The 13,580-nt window shown below is 33.7% G+C and overlaps 1 protein-coding gene across 5 annotated transcripts in view; it reads left to right on the top strand.

Moving 5' to 3' along the window:
* DPH6 (diphthamine biosynthesis 6) overlaps positions 1-13,580 on the top strand; it is a 174,492-nt gene that overhangs the window by 83,852 nt on the left and 77,060 nt on the right. For all 5 annotated transcript variants that reach the window (XM_026081351.1, XM_026081350.1, XM_026081347.1 and 2 more), the window contains 2 exons: positions 3,229-3,290; positions 10,619-10,713. In XM_026081351.1, coding sequence (XP_025937136.1) covers positions 3,229-3,290; positions 10,619-10,713 — 157 coding nt within the window. The remainder of the gene's footprint in view (positions 1-3,228; positions 3,291-10,618; positions 10,714-13,580) is intronic.

Here is a 13,580-nt window from a genome sequence, read left to right as displayed (position 1 = left end):
CTTATTTTACTGGGCCCTGTTAAAAACAGCATTATCAAATCTTTCAAGATGTTTCTCTCATCACATACTGGTCTGTCTTAAAGAAATAAAGCCCCRCTTGCTTTTCTGACAGCACATAATAAATTGACTGATGTAATTCAGTTGGAGAGTTGAAAAAATGCGTTAGAAATAATGGAGCATAACATTCTAGGGTTAACATTTATTCGTAGATGATGCAATTAAATAAAAGGGGCATTAACTTCAAGGTCAGTCAGTAAAGTAATAAAAATGAGTATTTTAATTGAATTGTAATTGCTTTCCATTGATACATGCAAGTAAAGTAAAATAGATGTCAGTGCTGCAAATTATAGTTCTTCTTCCTAATTAATTTCTTAATTCTACATACAGTCATCCAGGCCTTGTTGTGGGTTTATCCACCCATCCAGCTTTTTTCAGAGCTGGATTCATGAAGGAAGAACCTGTAGGATGTGGTTAAATTGAACATGCTAAGAATTTATGGTACTCTTTTTTTTTTTTTTTTTTTTTTTAAATCTAGGGCATTTTAAGGGCCTGAAGCAATCTATTCATTTGTTTAAAGAAAAACATGTCAAATAGAAATGTAGATTTATATTAGATATTATGTAAGTATGGATATAGATATTTCATTATACACTGATTGTAGCAGTAGACATATGGCTTCATCTGGAAATGCATACCGCTAGAGATTTGAGTTGTGGATTACTGAGTCTACAAATTGCAGATAACCTTGGTTTCTTGATGCCTTTAGCAGTCCACAGTTTCTGTTCACTCACAATATTTTGATATAGTTTGGGGCAATATTAAGTGTTTCACCCTAAAGTATACACAACCGATTTATCTGAATTTTGTATACTATTTGTATAATTGTTTCTTTTTAATYATTATTTTGTATTCACTGAGGGCAGAACAGTAGGTGTATCCTCCTAAATATCACAGGCAAGTTGTGCATGAAATAATATGATGTCTGGATTTGGCATATTTCTTTGTCCCATGTTTGTTGTGTATCCCTTGGGCTRAATATAAAGGAAACCAATTTGTATTTATTAAGGAAAAGCGTTGTTTTTCTTAGAAAAGTAATGCTCTTAATGAAGATTGTTAATGTAAATTTGTGAAATATGTACTGTAATATGGTCCTCATTATTACTAATTTATTTTAAGAAAAAACACTTGTTTTGCCTAATACTTATTCCATTAAAATCATGGGCATATTGTTAAGCTGGTGTATGTTGGAAGATGTCATCAGAGTCGTTGGAAGTGTTTAGTCTAAAYCAGATCAGCTTTTGTCACAGCATACAGCACAGCATGTACCACAAATACTTTTGTTGCTCTGTATCTGTTGAAGTAGTCATGATAGTTACACTTCATGTCCTTTATTGTCATTTTACATTGAGGAGTATTATCTGCCTTTAGTTTCTAAATCACCATGGATGTAAATTAGCTCTGTCCACAGTGAAGATAAAGTTCTCCAGCTATGGTAAATCATTGCAACAAAACCCTAAAAATAGTAAGCAGACAAAATTAGACTTGTGCAATGAAGACAATATAAGAAACAGCTGACTTCATTGCTACCTGTTCTAAATGAACTGCGTAAATTGTTGATTTTGTCAATCATTAAAACATGTTCATCCCAAAACTTAAACTGATAATGTCCCTTACTTCTATACAGCATTCCTGCATTTTCTTATTATATTCTCATCCATGTTGGATTGTGTGCTTATAGTTGTTTCCATTTTGCTCCGTTATATGAGATATTAAAAAGTATAGCCCATTAGAAATATGCACTAATGGCCCAATGATGCAGTATGGAAAATGGTAGGAGTTTGGTATTTTAAAAAAAAAAAGTTTTTTGCTTTGCAGTGCAAAGTACAATCTATTGAAATGAAATAAAAATACTTTGAAATGATTTCCACAGGCATAAGTGATCAGCATCTTATATCTCGCAACATTCAGATTACAGTTTCCGCCTGTTAGTAAAGAGCAATAAGCCAATACCCAAAAAAGAACAGAGGGAGGAATAAACTCAGTCCTTTTTAATTTTAATAAGCAACTTTTACAGTGTTTCCCCAGATAATGAGGGAATTTTTAATGAGTTTCAATGAAATATTTAAAAACTTTATTAATGTTTTGAAACCTCATTCACTTAACTTGTTTTAGTTTCACAGAAATTTAAATATACCAAGACCATTACTATAAAAAATTAAAAGGCATATCAGCTATTTGAACTCAGGAAAAACTTCATATAATAATGTATCATACATTTATATAATAACTTTCATCTTCAGTGATCCAAACTGCTTTGCAAAGTACATACTTTAGAAATTGTTTCTAAATTGAATCATTCTTATAGCAGCTCTTTAGTGATACTCAGTATTGCATAAAAAAGTAGAATGGAAGAAATAAAGACAAGTACTGCAAACAAAAAAAAAGCAATAATTAAGAATTGTAGCAGAATGTGTTCACTGAAAATTTTCCAGTATTTATTTACTTTCAGAAGTCATCATTTTGTTTTCTCTTATTTACTTCAAATGTTAAGACTTTTTGACCATTTAGTCCCAAATCCAACTAGGATATTTATTTGATGCTGTTTGGTGAAGAAGATGATATACCTAGTTGTTTTTTTTTAATAACAGTACTGATTACTGGCAATTGTTTGATTTATTCCTGTGAAATGACCACGCAACATTCACGAGCTTTCTTTATATCTCTCTCCTTTCTTCTTTATTGTGTGGGTCACACACACAGACTGGGACTTAGCAAAAGAGTTTTTACTATGGGAAACAGTCTTTGTCACTTACAGTAGTTTGTTACTGGAGTCTTGTGTCACAACTATAAAAGATTAAACTGCATTTTAATTTAATATGTATCCGCAAAGGCAACTTATGACACAGAGAGGTAATTTTTGTGGAGTACTTTTATTACTGTGGACCTGTTTACTTTATTGGTTAATGAAATGTCTAAGAAAGGAAAACAATAGCTTTTCCAGTTGACATAGAGTGCAGAGGAAATTGGTCGTATTTTCCAGAAACATGGAAACCAGTTGCCCAAAGGCCATAAGAGAGAATTCTAAGTACCTTTTCTTTAGGATCAAAATGATTTTAGATACAGTGGAACTAGCTTCTAAAGGAGACTTATGTTTAAAAAAAAAAAAAGTCTTCCCTGATGTCTAAACAGTACTTTATTGTGTAAAATGTTTTACACGTGTTTTTGCAGGTTTAGATCCAGATAAGCATCTAGGAAAAACACTTGATCAAATGGAGCCTTTTCTTTTGGAGGTGAGTATTACTTAAAGAATACTCAGATATGCAGTGTTGCAACTGTAAATGTAACGTAAATATTTAAATGTAAATATGATAAAATTAAATAAATATATGCAAGTTAAAGAGATTTTCACAGAAAGGAATGGGTGTGACAAAATTGCAGGTGACACAAAATTTCGATACAGATATCCCAATCTAAAGGTTTCCTAAAATTCTTTACATGGTCCAACTGCATAAAGTTATTCAAAAATGCAGAAGAGGTTTATTTCTGAGGATGTACTTCATTCTGTGCAAAGGGTTATGCAGTCCTCAAAGCAGACAAAGACTTGTAGGGAGAGCTAATAGATTTATTTAAATAAAAATTATGTAAGTAGGGGGAAAAAAAGACTAGCTTTTGTCCACATGAGTCTTATTCAAGTTTGAGGTRGAAGCATCAAACATCAAGCTAAGTACAGATTGAGAGTAACTGCTCTGAAAGTGTGTTTTCATGTCTTTTCCGTGACAGTCAATTTATGGTTACCACAGTTCCTTGTTCTCAAGCCAGTTAGCAAGCCATGATCATTTGCTTGTACAACTGTTTACAGAGCTGCACTGTAATCTTTATCAGTGAAATGATCTAAATTTACACAAAACAATCTCCTAAAATATTTTTTGTTGTTAATTTAGATCGCTTAAGTTCAGCCTGGCTTCACAGGCAGTTTTATTGGAGCAATTAAGGGCATGATAAATAAACTATTGCAGAAGAGAAAGAAAAGTAATCAGAATTTGGTAGAAACTTTAAAAATCTCCTTTGCTTTTGGAAGTTAGCAAAGTTAAATAGGAGTTATACCTTGAGTTTAACTTCATTTTGTTTATCACTTACTCAGTTTGAGAGAAGAGGATAGATAAGGTACCTGGAAAAGCTGAGGGGGATGTTAGCAGGAAGAAGAATGAAGGTCTGTAACTCTCTCAAATTGTCTTGAAAAAAAATTTCCTAGCCTGTACTTMGCTTGAGGTTTGTTGCTTTTGTTTCAGAGCTGGAGAACATTTCTGGTGTGCAGAAATATCTGCGTTTGTTTTTCTGTTTGTTTTTTTTTGCCCCCTCTATAAACTTAATTGGTCTAAAAAAAAAACCCCTCCATTATCTCTTCCTATAAGTCTTGCTTCTATTATATCTTTAAATCATCTCTACTACAGTAACAGTTCTTTAAGAGCACTTGGGCAGGGGGAGGATATATTCTCTTGTTCCAAAAAAAGGAAAGAAAGGGATGTAGGGAAATAAATACCTTCAAATATTCTTGTAGTACCAGTCAAAAAGCAATGGCCCCAATATACAGTAGATGTACACATAAATAAACATACATGTTCATGTGTCATTATTAGAAAATGTTTTATTTCATGGGATGATCATAAAGGTAGACTTAAATAGTAAATCTTCACTAAATCTAGGGATACCTGTAAGATCCAGGGATAGTTAACAGAGGATATAACCTTTCAGAAAAGTATGGGTGGTATTTCCACAGTAAAAGGAAGGAAGAGGGAATGGCATCACTCCTTTAAGCATCAGTGAGCTTTGAGATTAGGTAATGTAATCTCACTGAACCCTGAGCGAACTTTGAAATGGCAGCTGTGTTAATACGGCTGTTTGGCTCAGCTAATAAGGCACTGAGAACCAGAGTTTGCCAGGTTCAGTTCACCACTTGTGAACATTGTTCGACTGCACTGTTAGACGTCCAGGAGGTAGGCTGGTAAGTTGGCGTTGCACCATGCGAATGTGCCAGATGGGAGTGTTATTGCACTCCATTTTTGTGCCATAGGCATGCTCTGAAACTGCCATGCTGCATAGTGCGTGAGAGTAACGTTACTGGGGAAAAGTGGTTTTATTGATATGTAAAGTCACCTACTGTGCGTACTATAGAAATAGTTATTGAATTATAAATTCACATAAAGGTTGTTTGGAAGATCTTTGGAGTCACAGATAAATAAGTAAAGTTTAAGAGTACAATAAACATTTAAGTACCCCTCTCCCATTTGTGCTGTAGATCACTTGAGCAAAGTTTCTGTTTGTTAGAGGTTGGTTCTATAGCATCTCAGTAAGTGACAGGTAAGGAAGTAATAAAACTTTGTGATAATGAAATAACGAATAATTTACTGCAAAGCAGATTAAACAGAAGCATCAGCTTTACTGTAATTTCAATTCCGTATTGGTCAGTCACATTTGGATAATCTAATATTTATGGGGAACTAGTTAAATAAACTGAAAGTAGAAAATTATACTTCACAGAAAGCTTCTGTTAGCAAAATTTAAGTTGTAGTTTCAGTGAGGCTGCAGGTGTGTACCTACTCACCTCCACTGGACCAATAGTCTTGCTTCCCTTTAACACTGTAGCAGCAAGTGAGGTAATTTTAATTATATTAATAGGTTACAGTACGATAAGTATAAGATTTAAGAAGTGTTCTCCATTTTAATTTCACCATTATTAATCTTAAAAAAGAAAATCAGAAATTAGAACATCCAGAAGTGTCTGATTTTTTGGGAGATAAAGGTATTCTCCGTAATGTTTGATAGCTAAAGGTAAATGAGCGTTAGTTGGTTTCATTGAAGCTCTTGATGTTGTGGTTTAATACCTCTCAAAACCCACGTTTGTGGTTTAATCTCTTATTAATACCCTCATACACAGAGCAATGACTGAACAGCTCAAGGTGTAGAACTAGTAGGACATTCTCATCCTCCTTGAAACCAGTTGTCAGGACAATGTAGGGGAGACTGCACAACTGATACTTGTTTCTGTAGCTGTTTTTTGTGCATATGCATGCTATGAAAGTCAAAGTCAGTACAAATAAATTGTTTTTCTGGATACTTAGGAGGCTTTAAGGCCTAATGAAATCAAACTATTTACTATAAACTGAAGAGAAATGCTTAGGTTTACGATTTGAAAATTATTCTTTTGCAACCCAAACAAGTTTTCAACATCAGAAATTCAGGCAGACAGAATAAGAGAGCAAGGAATTCAGACATTGCAGTAAGGGAGACAGACAAAATTTCATATTCATTATTAGTACTGCATATCCCCCAAACTCCGCAACTTTTATATACGCTCGTTTCTTTGATTTGGGTTATATTATCTAACTGGTAATTTCAAAATATCATGACAGGTAGAGCTTGGAATTTTACAATAAATTCCTTCAAAAATTTTTTTTGTTAATTTATGCTTTTTCCTGGTCTGTGGGATTCTCTTTTGAGTTCTCTGTTGACAGCTAATGTTATTTACAAAATAGTTGTTTATTTAGCTAGGTGCAGGATTTTTCCTTGCAGCAGTTTTCCTAATGTGGAGTGCAAATTTGTGAGAATTGTTACTCAGACTAAAAGGAATTTAAATAGTGTTCTACATGGTTTTCAGCTTTGTTGAAAAACAGATTGTTTCTTCATAACTTCAGTGCCCAGAAAAAGGCAGTGTTGAATATAAGAGGGGCTTTGATACAGGACTGTAATATGTATAATTCTTGTTTTGATTTAGGATTGGTTGGAAATATCCTGCTATACATTATAGCGTGTATTTACGAAGTTCAACTTCTCTGATGCTAAAGATCAGGGATTAGAACCTAATGATACAAGTTTACTTGCTTTCATACTAAAACCTTGCTTACTTTAAGCAATTGACAATACAAAGTCATTTGTCTTACTAATATGCCTATCATAATTTGGCTCTTGGACATACAAGAAATACACATGGAGTAGTCATTTTCTTCTTAGAAAAAATCTCTCACTGAGGCTTTATGAGTGTCAATGTGGATTAAAAAAAAAAAAAGATGATTTCTTCCACTGAATTATTTCACTTGGAAAAAATCATTGCCATCTAAATTTTCAGTGTCCTGGTTTGCTTTAATTTATATACTTAAAAATGTGTTTGAGATAGAGATAATAATCATTAAGATATCATAGAGATAATAATCATCTGTGGCAGCAGAAAACTGGAGAAGTTTGGAGTGGGAATAACTTTGAATTAATTTTGTATTTTTTTTCTGTCTTTATAAGGATGAGGTTAAGCATATGGATTGAATGATGATCATGTACTTAGGGGTGAACTTTACCAGCTCAGGACATTGGCCTTATAACAAAGAAAGTTCTTGAATTATTATTTTTTTCTAAGTGATAGCTCCTTGATTAATTATTGATGAATGATTGCTAAATATAGCAATTATATCAATTTAGCAATTGCTAACAATTGCTAAATTGTTAAATTGCTGTCATGGACCACTGTTTCATACATACCAGGAGCCCTTGCTTTTTACATTGAAGGCTTTATTGGTAACTTGCCAAATCTCAGGGTCTGCTCACAATCTCCCTAGGATTTCTGAACAGGATATCAAGTGCACGTTGTGGTAATACTTGCCTGTACTTCTGTCTTTTCTTTACAAATTGTTTGTCATTTGTATACTTGCCTTAGAAGTTGATGAGTACTTTGTGGTGTAAAGAGTGTTTCTGTAATTATAGAGAATTTACTAAATGTTAAAATTGCTGTCTGGGAACTAAGTCTTCACTTGAAATAGGAAGGGCTTGAATTCTTATCTTCCATCTTTGATAACTAAACTCCTGTGGAAAAAGTGTGTTTTAATCCTGGTGTTTCATTGCCAAGGTAGGAAGAGACTATTCTTTGGGTAATGTTTGGGCTATTCTTTTACATATCTTATGAAAGATCTGATTATGTATTTGATTTAAGATGAGTATGTAAAAGTTGTTTTCATCGTACATTTATTTTGGATTTTGAGTTTAAGTGTAATTTGTAAATATAGTATTATATGAGGCTGTTTTCTGGCTCATCAGAACTAGAGGGCATATTTAACAATCATAAAATTTAGATTAAAGTCCAACTAAGCTGTCATATTGTTATGAATATAAAATCCAACATGCAAAACAAGTCAGAATATATTCTTCTTTGAAAAATATTAATATTTTCAAATTATTAAAAGGTAAGTTTCTGATATTATTGATGACATCTAATTTCTTTGACTTTTTAAATGAACATTAATGGTCTGTTCTATGAGCTGTTGAATATCCTCAGTTCCTGTTAACATTAGCGAAAACTGAAAATCCTTTAGCACCATTTATAATTGGTGTCAAGGATGTTCCTAAAGCCAGTGACATTGAAAATGGGGACTTCCCAACATTGACAGCAAAGTCTAACATCTTTTGAGTATTTGTTGTTAATTGCCAATAAGTATTCTTGGCACTGATATTTACAAGCTTTGCTACCAATTTTAACAGTGACTTGTCATTTGTTCTATTTACTGTGGAGAAGGTCACAATTGGAAAAACCTTTCCCAGTTTTGTCTATTTCTTTTTTTTAATATTTTTTTTATCTTTTTTTTTTTCCCTAGTGGAAGCTACAAGGAGAGGAAGAATAAAAGGTTCTGACTAACTGTTTTGTAGGTTGCCCATTCTTATTGTATCAACGTTATTTATTCTTGATACATTTATCCTATGGAAATCTGGTTGCAGTTGTTGGCAGATGAAGTTCTCTCATGTCAGGAGTGTAATTTTTTAATGAGTACCTGATTAAATAAACATTATATAATTATTATTGGAAAAGGTGCTTTTCTTTAAAAGAAAATGTGAAAGGGAAAGTGAGAAAGTCTGATAACCGAACACTGAAAAATGATTTAACAGGTGTTGCAAAAGGGATTTAGATTTTTTACTGCAAGACAACTGAACAGTCACATAGAGTAATACGTGGTATTGTTTTCTCAGAGCATTTAAACTTTCCTTCAAAATAAAGGTTGAAGAGGATTCAGGCCTTTTGTTTATTAACTAATTAAGTTGATCCTTTGTTCTACAAAAACATTCAAGTTGCATATATTTCTTTTTCTTCTTTAATACCTATTTTTAGAGTTTTTGTTCTTTAGCTAAGGTGATGGCTGAAGTTGTGAACAGTCTTCAAAGTTTTWAAATAAAAAAACTTTCAAAGAAAAGTGTAGATTAACACAAAGGATGCATTCAGTTTCAGCAATAAAAAGACAGTATTATTTGAATATATCAAATAGATATGCTACACAAATCTTGTGATAATGATGTAAAGAACAGAACCTGCAATACAAAAATAACCCAGCTGTACTTGCCTAAAAGTAGAAAAACAACAGGTGTGGGATTATTTTCCAGCCTCCGGAGAGTCTTTTTTTTAACCACATCCCAATTGTTGTGGAGAGCTATGTTGCTACTTCAAGTGCAGAGACAACATGGATGGGCATCTGTGCCTCGGAGGGAAAGCATATGGGAGTTGGATAAATATTCCCAATAGTAAGATTGGTGTTAGCAAGGGAGTTGAGGACTGCTGTTCAGCCACTCATCACTTGAAGAAAAATATTAATGCTTTCGTCACGTGAAAAAGCCTGGGCAGGGCTTGTAAAGTGGCTGGAATGCTTTAGAAGGTGATGTAATCTGCTGATTAGGATAACAGTTTCTCCTGCAGGAAAAGGAAGAGTGCTTCCGTGCTGGGGCATCTTGCCAGTGCTTGATTACTGCCTATGGGTACAGTACATTAATACACTATTACAGTCAACTGTTCAGCAGTTTTATACTCCTTACTCGAGTAAAAGAACTTGGTTAATGCCCCACAGCTGCTTACTTATAAAGCACAAGATAATTAAGATAGTTACATCTATTAAATTTGAATTTATTGGATTTGTATAGTTAGGTGTTTTAGTGAGATATCCAGATAACACATGAAACTTCAGAAATATTTATAAATGTGTATTTTGATTTAGAAAGTATGTTCATACAATTTAGAACATGTTGCTTCCTTTTAAAAAGTTTCTTCCTCCTTTAGTGGAAGTATCATTCCTTCTTTAAATCTTTCTTTAGATTTTTGGTTTTGATTTAGTTGGTTCTATTTGATAGAATTTTTGGAAATAATGGGTACTAACCAAAATCAGAATGCAGTTGTAAACCTGTTGCCAGAAATTGTTTGTTGTATGCTGTTATGTATAGTGCTGCTTTTGGTATTAATTTACAGTACAAGTTTYTCACAGAAGTGAACTACCTATAATAAAGAAAAGTAGACAAATCTAGGAATCTGAAAGGGATCCTTATTTGTGCAGCTTTTCTATCCACTGTGGAAGAATGGCTAGGATTTTATGTGTTTATCTGAATGTTACAGTGCCAGTTTTACTTAAAATATAAGACACTGGAATTTTTTGGATCAATTTGAAACACTGTACAAAGAAACTAAGAACCCTCTGTTTGATATTCTGGGGTTTCAGAGTTTTAATGAGTAGTCTTTTAAAAAGTACACACTGAAATTTTCAGCAAAATTGAAAGAGTGCCTTAATAAAATACTTGTATTTAATTATGTACTTTTTTTTTTAAGCTTTCGGAGAAATATGGAGTCCACATTTGTGGAGAAGGTGGAGAATATGAAACATTCACTCTGGACTGCCCTCTGTTTAAGAAGAAAATAGTTGTGTAAGGAACAGTTTCTACCATTTCCTTGTATTTAAGCAATGGGAACATACTAACATTTAGCTTGAGGCAAATTTTGTTGGCAGAAGAAAAACATGTTCTCTAAGTTCACAAACACTCACTTTGTTTAACACTGGCAAAGTCCTCTGAAAACTTAAATCAATACCTGACAAGACGAGGCCTTCATAGAAGGCTATAAACTTTTTCGACATTTGCACTTTCGTTTACTTGCTGATTATGGCCTGCAGTAAAACTGGTACCTGCACACTGACACTTTTATCCTTTCATGAAGTGCGAATTGCCTGTAATATTTATCTTTCATTACAGCTACATTTGATAAACTGCCACATCAGTAGCCTGTGGGTTCCATTAACTCTGTGGGTGGGGGGGGGGGTAAAGAATAAAAAGCTATACATATACAGTTTTAAAAATTGTACTTACTCACTGTGTGTGTGTGTGTGTGTGTTTAAGTTTAGCAGCCCAGAATGATAATGCTAAACATTTTTCTTCAATTATTAGAGGATATTTTAAATGCAAACTTTGCATGAATCCATCCAATTTACACTGAGTAGCTTATTGCTTTGACATAAATTGCTAAAATCTGTGTAGCAGGATATGGAAAATGTTTGTGTCTTGATGCAAGTTTCTCAGTACAGTCTGTTAGATAGCTTAGCGTGCATGCTTTGACTGAGATGTTTTGACTGCGGATCCTATTCTTAGCCAACTAAACAGACTGTAATAATCATGTATTGGTTATATTTAATCTTCTTAGGGAAGGTCAGGATTATGGAGTATACAGACATGATTAAGGCTTTGATGTTGAAGGTCCATTTGTTTCATATTTGCATAACTGTCCATGTAAGGAACAGAGGACTTGTAGTTGCTGAACTCTGTTTCATTACGTGACGTTTGGGAAGGGGAGAGCAACAGACAAGCTAGAAAGGGGATAGCTGTTATTCTGGTAGGTATCTACTGAACTGAATAGAACTGAACTATTGGTTGACTCAATGATAAATCCTCTAGAAACAACTGAAAACTGATAATTTGAGTCTAGTGATGCCTCCATGGAGGAAAGCTATGGAATTCCTGAATAAGAGGAAAATTCAGAAAGAAACAACATACAATCCTAAACTGAGTTTAAGTTCATGGGTGGAATTGTGAATCTATGGACCAGGAAGTGAGACTAATGGAATAGATTCTCTGGAGGGAGACCAGATGCTAGGTAAAAGCAGTAGGCTGCGAATCAACCTGCTGGCTGGTAGGAATTGGAAAGTTAAGCCTTGGAAGTTAGAATAAAATGTGGGTGATATTTCTTAAAGAACACTTTACGCAAATAAATTTTGGGGAGAACTAGGAGGAAACTGCACAATATGTCCTCAGATAGAAACAGTTCAGTCTCTTCCTAGCAACAACACGCAAAAAGAAAAATATTGTGAAGTCATTGCTAGAGCAAGATTCACTTTTGCATTTAAGGCCTGATATGATTGCTATTAAAATGAGAAATTTTTATCAGTTCTAGTAGATGTAAAAGGCCAAGTTCTGTGACCGTCTTTTTTTTTTTTTTTAGAGTTACACTGCCTATTACCACACAGGTGTGGCCTGTTCAGTATTTATATTGCAACACTTGCAACAAAAAGTATACATCAGAAAAAGGTTAACTGGATTTTAACTGACAAATTAAATATGCTTATATCAATTTTTGCATTTAAATGTGTTTGGCTGAATATCTACATTCTTGCTGTTTATTTTTAAGGCTCCTTATGTTACAGATTAAGTCTGGGCTTTCTATTCGAATTGGGTGCATAATTCCCCAGTGTTCCTTTGGAAAGCTCTCTCTGCATACATACAGTGGATTGCAGGAAAATTATGTGAAGTCTCATGAGAAATTCTTGGTTGGTATAAAAAGTATGAGCACGGAGCGGGATTTCTATTCTTACCATCAGATCCTACAGGAGCTTTATTTGCATAGGATATGAGGAACACTGTTAGAAAAGGACATTATGCCCTTGGTTTGGGGTCAGACAAATATCAGTTTAAATAGCTTAAAGTATATTCTAAATATATTCCATGGTTACCAGTGGTTTAATGAGCCATTCTGGCAACTTGGAAAGCTAGAACAAAGGTGGTCTGACTAAGTCGTCTTTTTTTCTATTGGCACACTTGAAATAAGAAGTTCAAAGAGAAAATGAGCACACATCTGGTAATCCCAAATTATATTAGAGGATTCTCTTGGAATCAACGAAGCTATATTTCCACCTGCTTTGCGACACTGGAAGGTTGTAGTACTGCACGCAACATTTATAGAATGATGCAGGATGATTTGAAATTCTTATTAAATCAGCCAGGTCCATCTATTGTTAACAAGAAATTCACAACAAATTACAGGAAAAGACATGGCTGTAAATCAATGGTTGTTTAATAATAAATATATGGCACAGTAGACTGTTAAACTGAGTTATAGTTCTGAATACACACTAGTGTAATAGAAACTGAATAGCTACACCCACATTGTGTTTCTCTGGTTTGATTAGCCCTACTTAGTTCTTCCACTCCTTTGTTATGAAGACATACCTTTCAAGGGGCCGTTCATGTGAAAATCTATTACGTTATGAATTTTTACAGCTAAAATCTTAGTAGTTTCTTTTTCATTAAAAAGATACAAGTTTGTTTATTTTGGTACTAGTCATTCTTCTTTCTGATATATACTGAGAGACTCTATACAGGCTATATAACCATGTTTTTAGTTGTGCTAGTAGTTTCCAAATGTTTAGATAGTCATGATTGTGGTATACACTGTGATATGATTTTTTTGAAGCTTAAATGTAAGAATTAAAACTAACAAGATAAAACCTGTAAGGATTTTCAAGGTC

This window comes from Apteryx rowi, unplaced genomic scaffold, assembly GCF_003343035.1.
Source record: "Apteryx rowi isolate R43461 unplaced genomic scaffold, aptRow1 scaffold_544, whole genome shotgun sequence".
Classification (NCBI taxonomy): domain Eukaryota; kingdom Metazoa; phylum Chordata; class Aves; order Apterygiformes; family Apterygidae; genus Apteryx; species Apteryx rowi.
The sequence above is the reverse complement of the archived record's forward strand: the minus strand, read 5'-3'. Positions and strand labels throughout refer to the sequence as shown.